Source organism: Colobus angolensis, unplaced genomic scaffold (assembly GCF_000951035.1).
Source record: "Colobus angolensis palliatus isolate OR3802 unplaced genomic scaffold, Cang.pa_1.0 Scaffold7, whole genome shotgun sequence".
NCBI lineage: Eukaryota > Metazoa > Chordata > Mammalia > Primates > Cercopithecidae > Colobus > Colobus angolensis.
Window position 1 is genome coordinate 27,554,185 of NW_012120709.1, and position 25,220 is coordinate 27,579,404.

At 36.2% G+C, this 25,220-nt stretch overlaps 1 protein-coding gene across 3 annotated transcripts in view; it reads left to right on the forward strand.

Annotated features, from left to right (window-relative positions):
• The window catches only part of TBCEL (tubulin folding cofactor E-like), a 72,401-nt gene that overhangs the window by 14,173 nt on the left and 33,008 nt on the right, over positions 1-25,220 (forward strand). For 2 of the 3 annotated variants that reach the window (XM_011926981.1, XM_011926980.1), the window contains exons 2-5: positions 14,058-14,207; positions 15,900-16,039; positions 21,878-22,059; positions 23,366-23,622. In XM_011926981.1, the coding sequence (XP_011782371.1) occupies positions 14,075-14,207; positions 15,900-16,039; positions 21,878-22,059; positions 23,366-23,622 (712 nt within the window). In that variant the 5' untranslated portion in view covers positions 14,058-14,074. Of the gene's footprint in view, positions 1-3,885; positions 4,098-4,661; positions 4,770-14,057; positions 14,208-15,899; positions 16,040-21,877; positions 22,060-23,365; positions 23,623-25,220 lie in introns of all 3 variants that reach the window. The other variant, XM_011926982.1, reaches the window with a different exon arrangement.

The window sequence follows — 25,220 nt, forward strand, 5'->3', positions numbered from 1 at the left end:
CTTAAAGTGCAGTATTGGGGTGGGAGTTACCCGATTTTCCAGGTGTTGTGTGTCTCAGTTCCCCTGGCTAGGAAAAGGGATTCCCTTCCCCCTTGCCGCTTCCCAGGTGAGGTGATGCCTCGCCCTGCTTCAGCTCTCCCTGGTCGGGCTGCAACAGCTGACCAGCACCGATTGTCTGGCACTCCCTAGTTAGAATAACCCAGTACCTCAGTTGAAAATGCAGAAATCACCTGTTTTCTGTGTCACTGGCGCTGGGAGCTGGAGACTGGAGCTGTTCCCATTCGGCCATCTTCCCCAGATTGTTATTCACTGTCCTAGCACCAATTATTGAATAGCTTAATGTTTTTCTGCTGATCTCTATGCCACTTCCCTGCCATATTTACATGGGCATGTTTCTGGGCTCTGTTTTCTGTTTCATTGGTCTATTTTTCTTACCCAGGGTAAGAATACAGTTGATTCTTGTTATTTACAGTACTTTTATAAAGTTGCCATGAACAGTGAGTTAGTGAATATGGAAATTTTTACTCCTAGGGGAAATACAGGGTTAGGTTCCTGCGAGCCTCTGATCATAACATTTTGTCAAGTGATCAATAGATAATTTTGTTTTATATTAGTTTCTGTGTAAATATATTTAATATGTATCATTGATTCGTTAACATTGAATTCACTGCAAACAGCCCTACATTCATGCCTGAATAAAGTGATCTAATTGTGTATTTTCTCCATAAGGCATATTGCAGCTTCTTCGTGCTTTCGAAACACTAGATGGCATTTCAACACTACCCTTGGGGACCACTTAAATAGTGAAGTCACCAACCAAAAGCACAAAAATATGAAAAGCATGGCACTGGATAGATCATGGAAAGGACACTTGTTTATATTATGAAAGCTGAAACAAGAAGGCATAGTGCCACCTTGTTCTACCTCAGCAGGGAACATACATGTTGAACAACTCAAATTTTTTGTTACTTTGTGCTTATCTGCAAATGACCACGAAAATGCTGCAAGTGTTGATTTTGTGGTAACGAGTACCTTTTGGCAAGTAGGGAAAATTGCAGATAGGGAATTTGTGAAGAATGAGACTCAACCTATGAAATACTGGGAGAGAGGCAGTTTTTTAGGAAACTTAGCATTAGCACTTTCCCCTCTCTGTCATATTTACACATATCTTTATAGCATTTTATTTTAAGGGAATAATGCTATGAATCTTTCTAATACTAAGTGTTCTGATAGATGCCATTATGTCAATAAAGAGACTTCTTTTTTGAGAATACCTTTATTTATAATCATGTTATTATTTAGTTCATAGGTAAATTGAAGCAAATAATTGTAGGAAATAATTGCAACTCTTAAAATGTTGAAAACAAGTCTAAACTATTAAACTTTTATTATATGAGAATTGTATTAGGATCATATTTTCTCTTAGGCATTATTAATAACTTAAGGCATAAGTTTTGTAAAGGCAAATACCATTTGGAGGTTGAAATTTAAATATTGGCTCTATTAGTCCCTCATTAATGACGATTTTCCTCATGACCATTGATAAAGGATTCCAAGAAAAAGATGAATGAAGATTGTATACATCGTAAATCAGATCTCCCACTAAATGTATTTATTGAGACTTGGCTGTTTTATCCCTCATGATTTAAGATCCTCAAGTGAATTATTTGCATTAATTTGGTAAGTGCTGAGAGTAAGAATCAGAAATGGTAGACCTCACCTATATTCATCTTTTTTATATAGCATACACTATATTCCTGTGTTTTTCAAAAATGTTTATTTTGTAGTAAAAGGTACATAACATAAAATTTATCATTTTAACCATTTTATAATTTAGTGGCATTAAGTACATTCACATTGTTGTGCAACCATCACCATCAATCAGCTTCAGAATTTCTTCTTTTTCCAAACTAAAGCTTTGTAGCTATTAATTAATAACTCCCCATTCCTCATGCCTTCTGGCTCCTAGCAGTCACCATTCTACAGTCTCAGTGAACTTACCACTCAGGTTACCCCATGTAAGTGGAATCATACACCATTTGTTCTTTTGTGTCTAGCTTATTTCATTTAGCATCATGTCTTCAAGGTTCATATATGTTGTAGCATGTGTCAATTTTTTTTAAAGCTGATAATATTCCATTGTATGTATCTGCCACATTCTGTTTATCCGTTTATCTACCTTTTGACTATTGTAAAAAATACTGCCATGAACATTAGTGTACAAATAGGTTTTGACTCTTGCTTTCGATTCTTGGGTAGATTCCCAGAAGGGGAATTGCTGGGTCATATAGTAATTCTTTGCTTAAGTTTTTGAGGAACAATCATATTTTCCACACCAGTTGTACCATTTACATTCCTACCAGCAGTGCACATATATTAATCTTGAGTTACTAAGCAGCACCTATTGTTCTGAAGTATGGCATAAATTATTAACTCTTACATATGAGTTGTAAGGTATAGTATGGGTACAAAAATCATATATTCAGTATTAAATCTTTTGTGGTTGTGGTTTTTGCTGAATAATTTAACTTGTAGTGGCAAATATTTCTGACTGCGACATGATGGCACCTCTTTTGGAATGTCTGTGGAGTAGATAAAATTAGGTATTCTAGCTGTAGCTATGAAGAATTTTTGTTTCTAAAGTACTTTGATTTCAGAGTTTATTAATAAACCTACTTTTCATATTACGTAAAATATATTTGGTATGCACAATCAGAAGTGATTAGAAAATCTACTGATTAGCGCATTTATGGGGTATCAGTTATATGCAAGGTTCCAGTATATAATAGATGCAAAGAACCATTAGGATATGGTTATTACTGTCAAGAGCTATATAGTTTGAAGACACAAGACAAACACATGAAAGTTACATTGCTACACATGAAAAATAAGGGTATATTATTTAAAATGAAAAGATGACATGCCAGTATGTGATTAATCGCCCACTGAGTATTTGCAGGCAAGATTAACATGAGCTTAGCTCAAAGGAAACATCACTATCGGGAGAGGTATCTGAAAATGCTTCATCTCTAAAGTATATTTTGAGTAGTGTGTTGAAGGATGCATAAAATTCAGATAGGTGGAGAGGTAAGGGCAAGCTCTTCCAATTAAGGAGGAATAGCATAAATGTCAGACATTTTTACTGTGCCAACTCATTAATTGGCATTAATTTAGCATAGCCCTTGGACCTAAAAATTAGATTAAATCTATTTAACAAAAATTGCAAGTTAGTCCTCCAGCTCTACATTCTGTTCATGCTACCATGTTCACTGAATGGTGATGGTAGTAGTAATAGTGGTAGCAGGAGATGTAACAGTTAGCTAATATTTGTTAAGTGCTTTCTATGTGCCAGGCACTTTGCTAATCACCCTTTACCAATATTATCTCCATTCATTCTTTGGTAACCCTGTGAGCTAGGAGTTGTGGGCTACTACCCCTTCCTGTGAATGAAGAAGGGTAGACTTAGAGAACTTAAGTAACTTGCCCACAGTTGCACAGAGTAGTGGAATCAGTCAGGATTTACATCCCCAGGGAGTTTAGTTTTAGAACCAGCACTTATTACCATTGGGCAATATTGCCATAGCACTAAATGTAGGAGGGGCTAGTGAAAAAAAAAATGTGGATTTTTTTTTTTTTTTTAATGACCTGCAAACTTTTGCAACCTTTATGCGTGATTGATGTTTCAACATTCTGGCAATCCCTGGTTATTAGTCAGGGTGGTTTGTAAACTGCTCTGAAAAGCTGTAGAGTGATGAACTGGTGGTCTGTTCCTAATGAGGCTTTTCCTTAACATGATGGCTTCTGTAGCTGCTGAAGAACACAGATAATGGGGGTAATCTGTTCTGTAAACAGCTAAGTAATGACCTTAAACTTGTGTGTTCACAGCGGAAAGAAAACATGCATATACAATTTTCTTCTGATGAAACCTAATATATTCAAGAAAAAGAATCTTGCTTTTTGGAAGTATGGAAAAGTTGGGAATAATTTTTTCCCCTTTGATGATTAGACCAGTCAGTACTATTGCTTAATTTTTTGGCTCAGTTACTTTGATGTGGTTACAAGAGGAATTTTGGTTGTAATGGATTTCATACATTTTTGTAAATTATGTTTCCATGTCTTCTGTGTGATGTTGTGTACTGTTGACATGAAATACTCCTTTTTTGGTAAAGATGGAATGGCTTGACAGATTAGAGCTACAGAAAGTATGACTTAGCATGCTGGTAAGGCCACAAAAACCCAAACAAGTTCCCCCAATTTCGTATCCTGTAAATAGAGATAAGTTAGTTTTTCTGTTTCAGAGAGTGCTTATAGAAAATTACTAGACTTTAAAATGATTGTTAATCTCAGTACAGGGACATTTGGTTGGGGGACATCAGTTCAAGAGTAAATGTATCTGATCCTGCTTTGAATAAATGTAACTTTAAAGCCTTGGGATTTTACCAAATTGAATCTGGGCCAAATAGAAAGGTAGGAGCAGATGTAAATTTGTTTGTAAAGGAGTTGGGGATGTGTGTGGTGGGGCAGGGTGAGGGTGGAGGGATGGGCAGGCAAGGTTGAAGTCTCCTTGGAAGCCCTTGGAGTAAAAGTCAGTGAATGTTAAACCTTTTTGGTTGTTTTTGTTGCTGAAAGTATATGCAAAGTGTTTTTGTCTTATATTTCAGAATGTCTAATTTAATAGGGATATAGACAGTTGGTTTAAACCAACATTTTTGGATGAGGAGAGGCTATGGAAATGAAGAAAGAAGTGTTTAGAAATATCACACAAACAGGTACTTCAGTCTAAATAGTAGTATTGTCTTAATTTTTTCCCCTCATATTTCTCATCAAAATCATGACATTCTGGGGCTAGCGTATTTGGATCAGAAATTTCAAGGGCTGTGTTTATGTATTTTGGTGGACTACAAGCATGAGAGTCAGTCATAGTTGCTAAGGTGCAGTTATTGATGAAAAAAGTTTGTGTCTTTGTTCAACATCTAAAGTGCCTTAAACGCAGTATAGTTCTTTAGTAGAAAATATAGACAGCTCTGAGGCTGTACTTCTCACTGATAACATAGTCACAGTTTTAGATATCTTTTTCACTAATACAATGAAATAAAGAATTTTTGATAGGTATTTTAATGTTTGTAGTGCTTTTAAGGAGAAGCATAGTACTGTGATACAAGAAGAGGGTGGTAGTGGCTGACTGATAGCACAATTAAAGGAACAATCAGGAGTCTAAATTCACATTTCTTCTGGCAGTGCTGGATTTCAAAAAAACCTCCTACCAAGAAAGGTTGATGTGCCACATTACTATACTTGTGTATAGTGTAGCATATAGTTGAGTAAGAGACTTTGAGACACAGGGTGGTTCTTAGTAGGGTGTAAAATCGTGGTGGCATGGTGTGTTATGATAAGGGATTTATCAGCTACACTCATTTTGCTTTTAGAATGCTAAGAGTTAAGTTAGTGAATTGGCTAACTATAATTCTACAAAATAGTGCTAAAAGTTTATTAGAATTAGTTTATTTTCCTTTTCATCCAAAGAGAGCATCCACTTAGCTATATTACATAATGCTCAACGGTAATAACTGAGATAGAATCACAGGTATAGATACTTCGGGATAAATGAAATTGGAAGTGCCATACAGAATGAGACCATCCAGCCTAATTACGCTGACTTGGTCAATGTCCCGGAAGTGTTTTTATGGGAGAGATAGCTGTCATTCATGACTTCAGCTCCAAAAACTTACTAATGGAATACTTTATAAACCTTAAAAATGATTAGGTAGGTATGCACTTACTGACATGGAAAATTTTTCATGGACTATTTTGCAGAGAGGCAGGTTATAAAACTATATATTCAATCTTTGTGTAAAAAATATATATCTACATAGCATGAAAAAAATTGTCTGGAAGGATACACACCATGAGGTACATCCTCAGGCTTCACGTGCTTGCGAAATCTAAACCAAAGTCTCCTGGTGTGGATGTGGCTCTATGCTTCAGATATGAAAAGCTTTTGATAATACTTATTTACATTATTAGCTTAGCTAATAAAAAGGGAAACTACATGGTGGGGTTACTGGTTTTGCCATTGTTGTTATTTACTTATTTTCAATTGGAAATTGTAAAAAATTCAGAATGAACATTGTATTATTATTATTATTATTATTATTGAGATGGAGTCTGGCTCTGTCACCCAGGCTGGAGTGCAGTGGCATGATCTCGACTCACTGCAACCTCTGCCTCCTGGGTTCAAGCGATTCTCCTGCCTCAGCCTCCCAAGTAGCTGGGACTACAGGCACATGCCACCATGCCTGGCTAATTTTTGTATATTTAGTAGAGACGGAAACCGTTTCACCATGTTGGCCAGGCTGGTCTCGAACTCCTGACCTCAGGTGATCCGCCTGCCTCAGCCTCCCAAAGTTCTGGGATTACAGGTGTGAGCCACTGCGCCCACCGAACATTGTATTTTTTAAAAGCAAATATTTAGAATAAAGCTCGTTAGTAACCCTTTATTCATTGATTTATTTCATCTTTCCTGGAGGGAAAAACATATATACCTATGCTTTTCCAGAATAAATTAGTCTTTTTGGGGATACTCTTGTGCTGCAGATCAGAAAGACTGCTTTAGAAAACAAAACAAAAATTCCAGCTACCTAAATTGTCTAAGAATCTGGCAGAGTTTGGATACAGTGGATAATTGTTCATAAGAATAAAGCTTTTTGGAGATTAGGTTAGAAGAAGAGTTCACAAAGTGAAAATTTAATGGGTTTAAAAAACAAAAAACAAAAACAAAACTTGCAAAAATTGAGAAAGGTAGCAATCCTGAGAGGTTCTTTGAAGACAGCTAGGAGATTTTCCTCCTGTGGCTTCGTTTTCTTAGTTTTTGCTGACCTCCCCCGACCCCCTGCAAAGTCAGAGGCAATACATTTCTCTTTTGTCGTTTTTCAAAAAAAAAAAAAAACTCTTTCTTAACCCTTGTTGTTTTCCACCAACTGTCCCACCTCACCCACTTTCATTTAAGCCTCTCAAAGGTATGATTGCTACTCTTTTCTCGGCTTATTTACTGAACTCCCTATTCTATGGATTCTCTTCCCTTAACTGTACTGGAAGTGCTTCTCCTAAGGTAAACAAACTCTTAGTTGCCCAGTCCTTTACTGATTTTTAAATTCTCATTTTTGACCTCTGTATTCTGCATAAAGATCAATAACCCTCATCCTTGCACTCTAGTCATGGTAATCTCTCAGAATTTTTCTTCGTTTTATCTTTGCAGGATAAAGTCTAGTCCAAGAAAGGTCAGTCACGACCTTACTGACCACTGTCACCTCCACAATTGAATCTCCTTTCCCCGCCTGTCAGTACATATATTTTATGTTTCAGCAGTACAGCTGATAACGCTTGTTTCTGGTCTCTTGTGGTTGTTCATGTGCTGTTGTTTCCTGTGCCTGGAATGCCATTCCTCACCTTGTCAGCTAACCTTTATCTTTCAAAATGGCTCAGGATTCACCTACTTCCTTGATCACACTTCTGAAAGTTAATCACTTCCTATGTTTAATTCACTATTTCTTGTCTGGCTTATTTTAGATATGTGTTATGTATCTCCTTCTAGAGTGTGGATGCCCTGAGGGCAGAGTTTGGATTTTATTCCTTCTCACTTTCTTTAGTGCTTAGCATAGTGTGTGGCGTAGATTTAGCATCTCGTACATGCTTGTTGAACGGAACTAAATGAAACTGAGCTCTATGAAGGCACACATTTAAAAAATAAATGAATGGGGAAATAAACCTAATTGGGAGAATTTGTTAAGATATAAAAATGAAAAGAGATGGCAGAGAAAACAAAATACATTAGTTGTCTGCATTTTTACTAAACAATTGTTAAGGAAATTCTCATTCTCAGGTTGTCTTGTGAAGAAAACAATTACCCAAGTGGATAGCAAATCACTAGAATGAAATGTCATCTGACCCAAGGAACCTAAAGGTGAAATTGTGGAGCCTTTGACAAATTGTTTACCTGAAGTTTTGTTTCCAAATAGTGGTAGCAAAATATTGGCAGGTGGCTTTTAGAGTGTAGTTTCTTCTGCACTTCTCTGATGAATAGATATGATTGATTTCGTTGAATACAAATGGGTCCTTGTCAAATAACTGAAAGTAATTTAAAACTACTTGAGAGTATTTTCCTTTTCTCCATTTTTGTGAAAGCTATGAAAACTTCTTGAAAATTTAGCCCCATCCTAAATTAATGCATATTTTGAATTATTGTGATTTCTTTTTTAAAAGCATAAATCAGTTCCCAAGTATCTATTATTGTAGTAACTTGAAACCTGCAGAAATGGCTTCCTGCTGCAGGAAACACCTCTTTCCTTTTTTAACCTCTACAATCAGAGGTGACAGGGAGGCCTGAATCTCCCAGCCATCTTAAGGCATCACATCTCCTTAGCTTATGGCTCCAGAATCAGCATAATTTGGCTCAAATTTTGGTAATTTGGATGAAAGATTTGGGTTTGGGCAACTTGTATTAACACATTTAACTTGGCTAGCAAAGGAAATGGAACTGTGCAAGCTGAGGGTATTCTTCTAGCCCTTTGATACACCCCACAGTGGACCCCTGTGAAAGCCATGGTAAAGAAGGGCAGAACGCTGCTGTGGCCCTGGCAGCCTGCTCACCTTCATCTCATTCTCTCCTCTTAGTTTCACTGCGGTTTGGTTCTCAGGCTTGGATATGTTTTGTTTCTGCTTGCTTTTTCTGTGCTGTTGCTGTTTTACAAAATTATGCATTTCTGTTTAGCCATCTATTTTATTTCTCTTTTCTTCTTCACTCCCCAGTTTCTTCAAAATTAATATTTTATATTCTACATACACAAATTCCAATTTGGAATTTTAAAAATAGAAATAATAATGAAGACATTAAAAAACCCTTTGACAAATTATTAGGTCATTTCCAGATACATTACTAAAAAACATTTTACATTTCAAAAAGATGATGTATGCACATGGTGAATTCAAGTTGTTCAAAAGGGTAAACATTGGAAAGCAAATCTTTCGTATTCCTCCGGAGATAGTCTATGCATATACAAGCAGATAAATCTATTTTTATAAGATTTAAAATGTATATTTTGGCACTCTGTGTGGTACTTTTTATATCTTTTGGAATTAGCTAGTGAGGCTGGCCGTATTTGTATTTTATGAATTATACTACTCTACGTTGTTTCTTTGTGAAATAAGTATTGACCTTGCGTACTTATTGTACAAAAAGATCTATCTTACATGTTTCCCAGTGTTAGTGGTCGGACATGGCCTACTTTCTGTTGTGTTGAGCTTCAGACAACTTTCAGTTGTGCTGAGCTTCTTACCCAACCCATTTATTGGGAACATAAAGTACAAATTGTTTGTGTACTTAACCTCAACAGTGGTTAAGAGTACTTAGGTGACTGGATGTTTTGTTCTGATTTTAATGTAGTTGGCAAAAGTGTACTGAGCACCTTATCCTCGAATTCATACGTTATCCTGACTTTTTCCAAGCACTTTACAAGAGTATATTACAGTCAGGATCTTGAGGCACAAACGAATTGAAATTTTCACAGGCCTACTTCACAACTTAGTAATGGAAGCAAGCAATATCACCAAAGATCCCTGGCTCTCTGGCTTTCAGCACCAATTCAGAGCAGTTTTACAAATGTATTAGAACTGTGCCAACTATAGAGGTAGGCTGACGTAATTTGATACCTGTTAATTTCCAAAATGTCATAGATTACCATCCCACCCCCCAAAAACCTTTGAAAGGCTCTAGTGAAAGATCTTTCTCCATCCTGTATTTCCTCATTTTTCAATCTGTTGGTTTTCAGCCTTTTTTCCCACCTACTGTTCCTCCTCAGACTGCCCCAACAGATTTTGAGTAGAGTTACATTACCAATCCATTTCACAATCTTGATGTTCTAATTCAAAACCTATGTATTAATGTGTGCCCATCTGCATTCCTGGAAAACTAATCCAGTAGTGCATCCTGGAAAATGGCCAATGAAGGTGCTTGGTGTTGCTTTTCAGTCTTAGAACAAAAACAAAACAAAACAAAAAAAGTATTAAAAAAAATCCTATTTGGAAGAGGATCATGGGACCATGAGGGAAAGCTTTTAAGTTCCCATGTTTGCTTGCTTACTAGCACTTTAACTTGAATACGTCTTTCCTACCATCCCTTGGTTTCTCTATATTTAAATTGTATATAAGAGTACTGCCCTTGAATTGTGTACGTTTGAGTTTAAGTGGTTCTGAAGCCTCCAGATAAAAGGTGCTGCTTAAACTCAGTGATATTATTTTGACAGTGACAGTTCACCCTCCCCACACACTTTTTATTCTTTTGATCTTCTGATTGTATGAAAGATAACAATATAACTTCTTTGGCTTTTTTGTTAAAAATTTCTAAAAATTCTGTTGGCATTCTGCTTGAGATAGGTTTTTTTTTTTTTTTAATAGCTATGGGACTGTCTCTAGTGGCATAGTCCCTGCTCTATGTTGTCTGCTGTTGGAGGTGAGGAGTTTACATTGAAAAAGAACTTTTCAACTTGAAGTTCCCAAAGCCCTAGCTGAACACAACACAGTTCAATTTCGACACACTCAGTGTTGGAATAGAGGGCAGCTGCTATGTAAATACTTAACACTGTGTGGATAGAAAGAACAAAGTGTCTTGTACTAAAACAAACTCTATCTTTTAGCTTACAAATGGGAATTTTGAGCAAAGGGCAGCCTTCTATTTTCAAGTTCACTTTACTCATGATGACATTGATGCCATTTATCATGAAAATTTTTGTTCGGTGGTTGGGCATGTGCTCAGCATCTCCTGTGTGCTAGGCATTTGTAAATTGCTTCCACAAAGTCCAGTAGATCATGGTCCTGGTAGTAATCTAGGAAATGAGCCAAGTTGAACAACCACTTTTATATTCATACTTTTTTCAAATTCTTATTACAGACCTGAGAGGAAGGTTTAGACCATACATAAGTGAGAAAATTAAAGTAGAGAGAGATTAGGTAATTAGCCTGTGGTTTACCCAGCTGGGGAAAGAGCTTAAATTTCCTGTGTCCATGTGCTTTCTGTTGTACTACAACTTCCTCTTAGAATTAACATTTGTATATTTTAGAACTTTACAATGGCCCTGTAATCCAAATAGTGCATTTGTATGTTTTAGGGCTCTACAGCAACCCTGTAATCCAGGTAGTAGAGATGTTATTACCTTATTTTATAGTTGAAGACATTTGAGATAACACTGACTTGCCTGATGGCACAGAACTTTTATGTAATCAGAACTGGGTGGGGCGTAGACCTACCCTTCATCCTGAATTCTCTGCCCTTTCTTCTCAGCACCTGAGAGGCTAGCAATTTTAATACTCGGCAACATTTATCAAACCGTTACCATGTATAATAAACTATGCCTGATGCCATGAATTGATACTGAAGGAAATAGGATTACACACTTCCACTCCCCTTTCTAATGTAATGGTAGAGATAGGATAATCACATAAGAAAAATACCTAACGTTCATTATAATTAAACAATAGAAGCAAAAGTAAACCAGTAACTATAGTGAAGTAAATATGTCACCACTAATGGGAAGCAATTTGAAGCATTATCTGGCTAATATCAAACAGCCTTCTGAGAAGCTTTTCAGTGCTCGTTCCTGCTGGTTTCTTCTAGGAAAAAGTATGGGTAGTGACGTTTCAGCCTCTTCAGGGCTACTGGCTTCTTCCTTGTAATCTGTAACCATGTTCGGGTCTCTCTTATTTTAAGATATAAAATCTTGACAGTTGCCCGGATTCCCTACTATCTTATCATCCCATCTTCCTTCTCCACTCCCAGCAAAACTCAAAATGTTGGCTAAACACTCTACTGTCTGGCTGTTTTCTTTCTTTTTCTTCATGACTCTGCTTCCTCTTCCTGTCCCTTAAATATCAGTGACTATTGTGTTATTGTTCTTATTCATAACATTTTGTATATCATAATGGTGTCCAAATCTTCATCTTTAGCTCATTTTTCTCATTCAACTCCAGATTGTTTCCCTGGATATTCCACAGGCACTTCAAATTGAACATGTGTAAAGTGGAATTCATCATTTTCTTCTGTACCACTGGCTCTGTTCCTGCTTTCTTGTTTGTTAATGGTATCACCAGTCACCTGGTCACCTGAACTAGAAACCTGGGAGTCATTTTTGACTTGACCTTCTCCCTCAGTCCCTGTAATTTCTGAATAGTTTGCTTTTTAACATGATCATGAATATGCCTCTGGTTTCTTTTTTTTGAGACGGAGTCTCGCTCTGCCACCCAGGCTGGAGTGCAGTGGCCGGATCTCAGCTCACTGCAAGCTCTGCCTCCCGGGTTTACGCCATTCTCCTGCCTCAGCCTCCGGAGTAGCTGGGACTACAGGCGCCCGCCACCTCGCCCGGCTAGTTTTTTGTATTTTTTTAGTAGAGATGGGGTTTCACCATGTTAGCCAGGATGGTCTCGATCTCCTGACCTCGTGATCTGCCCGCCTTGGCCTCCCAAAGTGCTGGGATTACAGGCTTGAGCCACCGTGCCCGGCCTGCCTCTGGTTTCTATTTATTCTGCCACTGAATCACTTCAAGCTCTCACGATCTGTCTGCTGTATTCTGGCAGTATCTTCCTAACTCTTCCCCCTACCTTCAGTCTTGTTTCCCTCATATTCACCAGCTCCAGGATGAGTTTTCCCTAAAAATTAGTTGTTGTATTCCCTTCCTTAAAACCTTTCCGTTTTTTCCATTTCCTATAGGATAACATTAAACCTCCTAACGTGGTATACAAGATCTCCTTTGAGGTTCCTATTTAGATGCTCCGGACGATGTCTACCATCGTCAGGCTGCTTTGGCAACATCAGATATTTTGTGCTTACTCATATATGCCATAATACATTTTGACTGCCATTCCTTATGTTATCCTTTCTTTTGTACGTATATCCTTCTCCCTTCTGATTATTTTAGAAAAAATGCCTGATACCTAATAGTTGAAATTACAGAGGTCAATTTTAGTTGCCTATATTTTGATTAATATTTAATGTCATAGGACAGCCGTTTAAGTAATGAGTTATCAGGTTGTCAGAAGTTAGCATGTTGTTTAATATTACCTGTTTTAATGTAAGCATGAGTCCTTCTCAGTACTCATCTTCTCAGATGCTGGAGTCATTCAATGTTTGGACCCTTAGCTGATGCTAAACAGAAAGGACCCTACCCAAACTCAGAACGAAAAAAGATGACATTTTGTATTATTTAGGAGTAGGTCCAGTTATAGGTAACTAAAAAATTGAGAAGAACAATGGCTTAAGCAAAATAGGTTGTTCATCTGTCACTGACATTTCCAGAGATATGTACCAGTATGGCAGCTCAGTTACATGAAGTCCTCAGCGATGCCAAGCCCTTTCAGCTCTTCGTCCCACTTTTCTTAGTGTATATTCCTTGGGTTCACTGTCTGGTGGTATCAGTTTTCTAGGCAACAGATGGAGGAAGAAACAAAGAAGGAGGGCAAATGGCACACGATGGTCATCTTTTAAGGATGACTCCTAGGAGCTGCCACAAAATACTTGGTTTCTATCCCATCAGCTAGAACTTAGCCAGCACTCATTCCCAAATACAGTTATCCAGTTAAAGGTTCTTTGACTATGGAAGAAGGTAATGGATTTTGAGGGACAGATATTAAAGGATTCATCCAAACTATTTAGCTTGGTGTTCAATCTGTACCTTTTTCAGACCTTTCTCCAATTAGTTATCCACATGAATCCTATGCACCAGCCAAAAGCCTTCTCCTTGCCCTTTTTTGGAAGTGATCACCTCCTCTTCTAAATCTTGTAATACTTTTCATCTGTATTGCAGATACATGCTCAACTGTTATTGCTGTCATTTGTCTGTATATGTAGCTTCCCTAAATTGTAAGCTGTCACCACAGTATATGTTTCTAGGGTCAGTGACCGAGTATCATATATCTTGCAATGCCTAGTCTAGTACTTTATAAATAATTGGTTTTCAATAAATACTTCTTATGTGAATAAATACATAATTTGATGATTTCTTGCTTTCTTGTAGCATTTTAAGAAAGAAAGATGGATCAACCTAGTGGAAGAAGTTTCATGCAAGTATTATGTGAAAAATACAGTCCTGAAAATTTTCCTTATCGCCGTGGCCCGGGGATGGGAGTCCATGTCCCAGCCACACCTCAGGGCTCTCCTATGAAAGGTAAGAAAGATGGGACCTAAATCACTTATTTAGTGGAGCTTACTTAGGATGTTAAATCACAATGTTGCCTTGTTTGCAAATGATTTATTTTTAATTACAGTTAAATAATCTTTCCTCTTTGTTATGATTTCAGTTTTCTAAAGAACATAACAGGACTGATTTTCCTCCAGATTGACTAAGAGATATTTTAGTTGCATGTGTAGGACAAGAATAAATTTGAGTGATAATATCTCAAATGTATATTCTTTTATGGAACATAGAGGGTACAAAACAGTACAGGACTGGCCTGTGCCCTCCAGGACCTTATAGCCTAATTGGTTTACAAGACATTCACATTTACAAAGGTGAATCAACACAAGACAATTTATGTTGAGCCAAATGGTATAATGACTGGGAAAGAAATTTAAAAGATAATTAATATGATCAAAAAATGATTCAAAGCTGTGAGATTTTAACTAGTCCTTCAAGAATGTAGAATTTGGTTAGAGATGAGATACATTCTAGGAGAGGGATTAGATGTGATCAAAAATCTGTAACTAGAAATGTGCAAGGTATATTTTTGCTTGCCTTTTAGTTTAGCGTTGCAATTAAGAGTTCTTGGAAGTAGTTTTTTGTAATTATGGGGGATTAATATTGAATCACTGTTTTAGTTCTTACTTTCAAAGGTTACTGAGTGTTTACTGTTTCTAAATACAATAATTTTATCTCTGTGTAACCTGAAATGGCAGAGAGAAGTGGATTTCTTGGTAATTTTTTTTGGGGGGGATCCATTCCCATTCTGAGAAATATGTTGCTGAAAGTAGCAAGTTGAAAACCATATAATTTGAGGTCTCCATTAACAAAGTATTACTTTGATGAGTCCTTGTTTAGTACCAAATGGGAAAAGAGTGATTGCATTCTCATGTTTATCCTTTTTAGTAGAGATTGTCAGAGTGATTTTGTTGACACATGTGTTTTTGAAACAGGCAGTAGTCAAAAAGTCATTGCCTCGGTTTGACCAAATTCAATGAATAGTGTAAGACTCTGAAACACTTTCTCCCATTATAGTTATATTTTTAAAGAAGGCTAATTTTCATAAGGGACAAATTCTGTAGGGATATGAAATGGAGTTAATTGATAGACAAGAGTGAGAGAGATGTAGAGTTCTAAATGGATCCACTTAAGTGAGGAAGATTTCTTGAATGATAAAAACTTAACAGAAGTGATTTAGTAGATTAATGGTTTGAGATGATTTTCAGAGGCACAAAATATAAAGATACACATCAGATAGAGAGAAAAGAGCCATCCAGAATACTTTGGAACTAAATTTAAAAAAGAAAGAATTGAGGCCTGTTAGAAAGTACTGGTAGTCCACACATGAATTTCATAGATCTCTTTTTCAGATGATAAGATGATAGCATGGATGAGGGCTCTGTTGTTGGTAATTGAGATAAACAATCCTGCTACAAGTTAAAGCCTAGAGGACTTTTTTTGGTGGTACTGGTGCAGTACTTCTGAGCTCCTCCTGGGCAATAACTGGCTGTCTCCTCTTAGAATTCAGTACCCTTTGGTCCCATTATATCCTGTATTTTCTGGATCCTTGTGTAATTTCACACAGTTTAATTTTTGTTTCTTGACAATTTCTGGGGGCCGAACATATGTAGACTAGAATTTGGCTGATATAGAAAGTATTTTGTGTCTCCCATCATTCAGATCGCCTCAACCTCCCAAGTGTACTAGTGTTGAACAGCTGTGGAATAACCTGTGCAGGAGATGAAAAAGAAATTGCTGCCTTCTGTGCTCATGTGTCGGAACTAGATCTTTCTGACAACAAACTCGAAGACTGGCATGAGGTGAAGTTTTTATATTGCTACATTTTGGTGAAAAGCAGCAATAACTCTTGTTTATGTTATATGTTCTAAATTGTGTTCTCACTTGATGTCTGTATGGCTTCTTGTTGTCTGTATATCTTATTGTCTGTATGTCTGTATGTCAAGATAAATAAGGCCTATAATTCCAGTGCTAAGGAGGCTGAGGCAGGAGGATCACTTGAGCCCAGGAATTCAAGATCAGTCTGGGCAACATAGCAAGAACCCATCTTTAATTTAAAAAAAAAGAGGCAAATAACTGACTCTGTCTATGGTGATTTTTTGTTAGCTTTGTTACTGTTAATTTGTTTTTCGTTAAGGTGAAAATCACTAAGGAAATTCAGGCATCAAGAGGTTCATTAGTCTTTGTCAGCTTAAACTGCTAACAGTGCATTAAATTTTCTACTGTTTCACTAATTTATGCATCCTATGCTCATTCTCTACTTCTACTTCAATATAAATACTGACTGAATGTTCAGTAATGTAAATTTTACTGAAAATTGACATAAAATTGTTGAAACAGATTATAAATATATTTATTTTTGTTATTGAAATTTATTCAAATATTTTACAACTTTTCTTATGTTATCAGATCCCTTGGGTGGTTTGACATAACTGATGTGTTGACCTCAGAGTAACTATAAACTACACACATAGTTTGTAAAAGTACACAAATACAGTTTTGTAACATTCTCTTATTATTATGTATAACATTACCTGCCTGCTTATAACATTACCTGATAGAAGCTACCCTGAAGAATAAGGTTTAAAATGTTCTTCCTACTTGGTTCATTCTTCTGCCTTAATTTGGGCTCGCTCTTTTTGATGTGACTTTAGGAAGACTTTCCTAATGGGTTTTCCTGGATCTGGCTTTATTCTGCTTCCGCTAAGCTGTTTTCTATAGTGCTACCACAGACTCCTTTTAATATATGAGGCATGATTATGACACTGTCCTGCATAAAGGCCTATAGTTGCCTTTCTTTGCCTGGAAACTAAGGTCTGACTCTATAAGCATGGCCATTCATCATATGGCCCTTTACTATTTCTAGAACTTTTTCTCCCTCTTTAGCCATACACTTTTACTTGCAGCTCATGATAAACTCGAAATAAAAAGCTTCCTTGCTTTTATTCATTCTGAACCCACTGCTGTCTTTCTTCTCTTGTCTACCTGGCCACTTCCTATTTATCCTTCAAGACTTGGCCCAAGTTGCTATTCCTCTGTGAAATTTTCCCTGGCTGTGTCACAGACAGATTATCCCAGAGCACCTACACTATACCAGTATGAAAGGATTTATCACGGTCAGGTGTGATGACTTGCTTACTTCACAGTTTTCCTAATAGACTATGAGCTTATTCCAAGTGGAGATTTTTATCTTTTTTTTTTTTATCATAAGCCTGGCATACCAAGTAGTCAAATGTTTGTTGAGTGTGTTAATGATTAAATGATTATATTTTAAGAATTGCTCATGACCTCTTGTTCCAACTTTTCCTGTGATCTTAAGAAGTTCACTTAATCCTTTAGAGCTTTAGTTTGCTCATCTATAAGATAGGCTTGCTGATAAAATTAATCATTGAAACACTTAGTAGATATTGAATGCTATACAAATTCTAAGACAGATTTCTTGTTTAAGAAAAACCTATCCATAACCTAGTTTTGGTAAGCTTTTATATTTATCTGTTTTATGCCCTTGTTTAATCTGGTAACTGTATTGGTTATATTTACTACTTTTATTAGGATTTTAACCAAAATTCTTTGCAATGCATGTCATCTATTTCTAAGTGATTTATTAACATATGCAGATATATAGGACTATTCTAAGAAATAACTTCTATTTGTAGATGTATTTATTTACTTATCTGGACAACTTGTATGGTTTACTGTTTAACAAATTACAGATTGTGCCTTCTTGGTCCTCTGCAACATTTAATTGCCACACGTGCTTTATCTGCACTTCAAATTTGTTTCTTTGGAAATACAAAATTTTACAAAGATTTTGTGCTTTGACCATGTATATAAGCTTTTGCTAATTACTGGGAACAGTTTAATAGTGATGTAGTTGCTACTTCAGGAGGAAGATGTGTATAATACGGATCAGTACACAGTGTGTAAACTAAGTAATTCAGCATTTTTCTCTGCTTAGACAAAGGTCTATGTTAAATTTTTCTCAAGCCACATTGACATGTAGCCAGAGGGTCACATACTTATTTATACTGTATCTGTACTCAGTTTGCATATTCCTAAGTGCTCTATTGTCTGTTTTCAGGCAGTTTTCAAGTAAATATTTGTTGCTGTTACTTTCAGGTATCCATTTTCCAATTTATTTTTGTTTTCATCATTCCTTTAGTATTTCCTCTTTATCCTTAACTGTAGTTGATCCCAGTCTTCTAGAGGATATATCAGAACATAGAGAAGGGAGAAATATGACAAAAGAATGTTGATTTTTAGGATTGATTAAACTCTTTGCCAGGCTACAAATGCTTCATAGGTTGCCAGTTTTAGGACATTACATTTCAACCCCATTATAACCCATTACCAAAAAGATAATTTGTCCTTAGCCATTAACGGAATTTATTTCAGCCAGTACTGATAGGGCAGTGTGGAACCAGTTGTATAATTTTTCCCTTAGTTTTTTGGATGACCAAGAATATTATAGGTTATGAGTAACTTATTTTATAGCTTAATTTGCTGGCTGCTGTATATCCAGAGACTAAGATAAATATGGATGAGAAAAGTAATACTTTTGGGGAGGCAAAGATTTGCCTTCACCCTTCTAAAATTGGGCACCTATGTTTAAAAATAATGCTTTTTTTTAGCTTTTGACTTGAATTTTTGGCGAGTAGATCTTTGTCTGACCTTTCCCAAGGTACCTTCTTTCTACTCCATTACTTACCAAAACCATTTTATGAAAGAAATTAAACCTAGTGGTTGAGAGGAGGGAGGAAGTAGCCACTCAGGTAAGGTAGAGAATAGCTTAGGTACAGATGACAGATTGATATCTTAAAACCCTTTCCCATTTTTCTTAAATCTTCAATTTCTTCCTTTTTAGAAGCCAAGGTAAAGGATCCCCTATTAAATAATAGAATTGTGGAAACCTAAAAGGTGATCTGAGTTCATCTCCATGTTTCTGCACATGAGCATACTCATTCCAGTTGGAGGAGTCTTTTTTATTTTTAGAATTTAAAAAAGAGAAGTCAGTATACTGCCCTAGAAACTCATGGAATGTTTGTCAGCTTTTGGTACTGGGAAATTTTTCTGTCATAAGTAAATTTATCTATGTAGTGAATATTATGTCTTCCTGAGCCTTATCAGTTTGAGGTTACACAAAAAAACCTTTTTTATTTCATCCCTTTAAAGAAAATATTCATTTATTTCTAACATTTATTATTTTTCCTGCTTGAATGGTTAAATTCTAGTCCAGTTTTATCTTTTAGGATATTCTAGAGTTAACAAGTCATTATTCTGAATATTTATTTTCCCTGTGCAGTAATGCTGATGCAGACTGTGGTGATTATGTCATATATCTGCTAGCCTTGGGAAACCTCCCAGAAATTGTTTCAAAACCCTTAAATTGACTATTTTTTAAAGTGTTTTCCTCTTTATTATAAAAAATATGAGTGGTAGTAGTTAGCAAAGAGTTTATGTTTTATTTTTATTTAACTAGGGTTGTCCTATAATTGAATTATTCTTTATGCTTTAGTTGGAGCATATTTCCTGTCCCCCTCCCACCCCCACAAAGAGGTTAAGTATAGCTGGTAAGCATCTTCTGTATGAAAGTTCTTCATATCGGTATTCAGTCATAGAATGCAGTGTAGATTGGTTCCTGCATGAACTATTTAGCTGTGTTTTAGTCACGGACTAAGCTCCAAATACTAGCCATATATTGCACAAATGTTTGGTACCATTTGATTGCAAAAGGGATCAAGCAAGAGGATATGTGCACACTGGTATAAATTCCTTACACTTTAAACAGAAGCCTAGTGTATTTTCTCTAAAAGTCAGCTCATTTCTTCATTTGTACAATGAAGATAAAAATGGTACCCACTTTATAGGGTTAGTGTGTGGAATAAGTGCAATAGTGAATGCAGGGAACTTTTTCTTCTCACCCACTCTTCTGAAACTTCTTGGAATTAACCTACTTCTCACTGATTTTAGAGCTCCTGAACTGAATGTTTACACAGTAGATCTGATGTAAAATACAGGTTACTTTTTCTTTCTACCCATGGTTCTCCCTCCTGGATACTCTTTTGGCATTACTTCTGGAGCTCTGAAAAGAAAGATATTCAGGTCGCAACCCTGAAGCTTGTCCTACCTATGAAGCTTCTGATTCAGTAGTTATGGTGGAACCTTGGAATCAGTATATTTTAAGTTCTGTCAGTGATTATGTTGAGTAGCCAGGGTTGAGATAATGGTTCATACTGTGCTTATGTTCATAATAGTTACATTTATTAAATGATTTAGTGCCATTAAGTTATTCATTAAATATGCCCACTATGCAGTAGTGAAGTAGGTAAGTACTATATCTGCTTTTATAGCGCTTACATGCTATTGGGAGGGACGTAGGGAAACAAGTTTCAAAAAAATGTGTCACTTGCTATGCTGAGCACTTTATATGTGTATCTCATTTAATCCCACCAACAGGTGGGAACTGTTTTCCCTATTTTACAAATGAGGAAACTGAGATTAGGAAAGGTTAAGTAACTTGTCTGAAACCACACAGCTAGGAAGTGTTGGAACCTTGTTTGAACCCAGGTTTTTTTACTCTAAAACTAATCCTAACTACTCTTTTCTCCTTTTCTTATAACTTTTACTTACAACATTGCCTGGCTGTTTGATGCTTAATACATTTACTGGACATTTAGCATTTATTTCATACTTGTTTAAGCTGATCCTTCTCACAGATTGTACCAAATAGTCTTCAGTCTTCTTTATTCATTTTTTCTAGTTATATTTTTGATGTATAAATATGGCATATTGGAAAGAAAAATGACTCCGAATTTTAAATCCCAGACTTGACCTTTGTAACTATAAGACTTTAGTGAAATTATTTAACATTTCTGAGCCTCAGATTCCTCATTTTTTAAAATGAAAGTAGTATTATCTTGCAAGTTCTGAGAATTTAATGAATAAACTATATCAAAGAGACTAGTACCATGCAGACCAAATAGTTAAGGTCAGTAATGCTCATTTTCTTTTTTTCCTTTTTGTCTACCAAGTTGGTAGCTAAATCGTTGATAATCTTGTTTTCCCTTTCATTATATAGTTATGGATTTTTTTTTGTTTTTGAGTAAACATATGTTAAAGTTTGGTACATCTTTGAACCAAATTGAAACTGTTTTCTAAGTGATTGTGATAATATAATCAAACTTAACACATGAATTATTACCAGGTGAATTTTAACCTTTAATTAGCCTTAATATTTTGCTAAGAATGAGAGGAAGGAGATATTCAAAGAGAATTATATGAACTAATCTCAACTCTTTAAGAAATGTCATCAAAACTATCTTTTCTCCACTTATCAAAGAGAACATCACATAGAGCAGAATCAGAAGCCTTTCTAAAGGCAACATAGGAAATCTTCCTTTTTACCATTAAGTTCTGTTATGTGCCAGTCAGTTCTGCCACTATTTCATTGAAAGATTAAATTATTTGCCAAGGTTTGTTGAAATCACTTATGTCCCTCTGTGAGTACTGATACTAAATAGGACTCCTTGATGTAAACAGCCCTTTGCCTGGAGACCCGCTCCCCTAGGCTTTCTTGAGCATGACTGCTATTTAACAGCTCTGATTACTGCCTGATAATGCTTTTCTTTTTTTCTCCTTAGGTCAGTAAAATTGTGTCAAATGTTCCTCAGTTGGAGTTTCTAAACCTGAGTTCCAACCCTCTGAATTTGTCGGTTTTAGAAAGAACATGTGCTGGGTCCTTCTCTGGGGTTCGCAAACTTGTCCTCAACAACAGCAAAGCTTCTTGGGAGACAGTCCACACGATACTGCAGGAGTTACCAGAGTAAGCCCAGAGAGCATGAGGGCGAGGGAGCTATGTTGCCATCTGTGTTAGTACGTAGGATTACTGCTGATCTCCCATCCAAGAAATACTAGAACTGCAGATTGAGTGGAGAAAGAGGTTAGAAAAACGAAGTTATTGGAATGAAAATGTGCGGGTGATCTAGTAGCATTTCCAATGGAATACATGTTCAGTGTTGAGTAGCACCAAGACATGGGATATGTCATCTCTGGGCTAGAAAATACCCCTGAGAAGCACTTATCACTCTAAATCAACTCAGCCTTACTCCATTTTAATCTTCTGATATGAGAATTGAGCCTCAGCCCTTTTCTTTGGGAGGAAAAAGTCATAGTATCACTAAAATGTGTTAACATTCAGATGATTAAGTGCCTAGCTGATCTGAGGGAAAATTAACTTAGTATTATTTTCAATAAGTTAAGAAAGAAATTATATTTTAGTCAATTAAAAAATGCTTTATTATGTTTTGTTTGTCTCTATCTTTGTATTTACATGTAAGTGTGCAAAGGAAATTTAAAGAAGCTGTAGTTTCTTTGACTGTATGAATATGGAAATTCTCAAAGCCCTTCAGAATCTTGTCCCACCCAACTTATTCCATCTTAATTTCGCACTCTCACTCTAATGAGATTGGTTTCCTCACTGCACCCAACACCCAGCATGGCATAGAATGAGCATTTAAGTGCTAGTTTCACTGCTAATCATATGACCTTTGATGAGCTACTTAACTTCTTTGAGCTCAGTTTCCTTGTCTGTAAAATGGGCATAATTGCATTTACCTTGCAGAAGTAGGGATAAAATCTGTAATACACCTGGCATAGGGTCTGACACAGGGTAGGGATTCAACAAATGATAGTTATTATTTCTACTTCTAAACATTTGTTCATGTTGTTTCTGGAATTTTCTTCTATGTCCTCTCAACTTGTGGAAGTCCTCCCCTCCTTCAAGGCCATGCATCCTTTCCTGGTTATTCTAACTGTAATTTCAATTTCATTGTTATGTGAATGACTATTATACTTACAGTTAGTACTGCTTAATTTAGTACTTAATGAAGCACAAAAGTAATTTCGCACCACCTTACATCATTCTTTGCTGTTTCAGTGTGTACTTTAGGTTTTGTCTTCCCAGCTATAGTTTGAACATCAGGAAGACATCTTGGTATTTTCTCCACAATTCCTAGCAGAGTCTCACATATAGTAGGCACTTATTTATTTATTTATTGAATGAATGAAAATAGATATAAAGTAGAAACTAAACTGCTTTAAACATGAAATATTTCCTTTTGTCTCTGCAGTTTGGAGGAGCTCTTCCTGTGCCTTAATGACTATGAAACAGTGTCTTGTCCTTCTATTTGCTGTCATTCTCTTAAGCTACTACATATAACAGACAATAACCTCCAAGACTGGACTGAGATACGAAAGTTAGGAGTTATGTTTCCTTCACTGGATACCCTCGTCCTAGCCAACAATCATTTGAATGCTATTGAGGAGCCTGATGATTCATTGGCCAGATTGTTTCCTAATCTTCGATCCATCAGCCTCCATAAGTCAGGTGAGGTTCAGGCTTGTTCTTATTCTACATTCAAATTAACCTGAGCATATGCATGAAATACAATGAAAGTATATTTCTTTCAGTCACAGTTTTACCTTTTTTAGAGTGAATTTTCTATGTGACATGCAGATGCCTATGATTGGCTAAATTTAAGACATTGATTTTCATAAATTATCTGATAAATACTGAGTGGCATAGCATTACGTTGGCAGTTTGTATTTTATACATTAAAGGGGTCATGCTATGAAAAGAGTGAAATGAAATTCATGTACTGGATATTAAAAGACACAGTAAAAATAGTACAAAGAATTACAAAATAGACTATTTTTTCTGGACTTAGTTTAAGGAATCCCAACCTGCTATGTCTTTTCAAATGCTGACTAAAATTTTTAGTATCTGTATGTAATTGATTGTCAGTTTATTGCCATTTGATCCTGTGTATCACAGGAATGAATATATTTAGCTTATTTCTTTTTTATTGATAAACTTTATTTTTTAGAATAGTTTATAGTTTACATCAAAATTCAACAGAAAGTACAGAGAGTTTTCATATACCCCTTGTTCCCACATATATACAACTTCCCCCACTGTCAGTGACCCACAGCAAAATGGGACATTTGTACCATTTCAATTGATGAACCTATGTTGACTCATCGTTATCACTGAAGTCTGTAATTTACCTTAGGGTTCACTATTTGTGTTGTAAATTCTACAGATCTTCACAGATGTGTAGTGGCACGTATCCACCACTGTAGTAACATTCAGAATAGTTTCCCTGCCCTAAAAATCCTCTGTGCTCCACCTGTTTACCCCTCAATCCTGGCAACCACTCATCTTCTTACTATCTGCATAGTTTTGCCTTTTCCAGAATGTCATGTAGTTGAAATCATACAGTATGTGGCCTTCTCAGATTAGCTTCTTTCACTTAGGAATATGTCTTTAAGTCCTCTATGCCTTTTCATGGCTTGATAGCTCATTTCTTTTTAGTGCTGAATACTATTCCATTTTCTGGATGTACTACAGTTTATTTTATCTACTCACCTACTTGCTGAAGGACATCTTGGTTGCTTCCAAGTTTGGGCAGTTATGAATAAAGCTGCTGTAAACATCTGTGTACAAGTTTTTGTGTGGACATGAGTTTTCAGTTCATTTAGGTAAATACTAAGGAGCATGACTACTGGATCATATGGTAAGAGTATGATTAGTTTTATAAGAAACTGCCAAACCATCTTACAAAGTGGCTGTATCATTTTGCATTCCCACCAGCAGTTCAAGAGTTCCTCTTGCTTTACATCCTAACCAGAGTTTGATGTTCTCAGTGTTTTGGATTTTGACCATTCTAATAGGTACATTGGGGTATCTTGTTTTAACCTGCAATTCTCTAATGATGTATAATATTGAACGTCTTTTCATATGCTTGTTTGCTATCGGTATATCTTCTTTGGTGAGGTGTCTGTTCAGGTCTGTGGCCCATTTTGTAGCCAGGTTGTTTTTTATTCCTTGTTGCTAAGTTTTAAGGGTTCTTCGTATATTTTGAATAACAGTTCTTTCTGAGATATGTCTTTTGCAAATACATTCTCCCAGTCTGTGACTTTTTT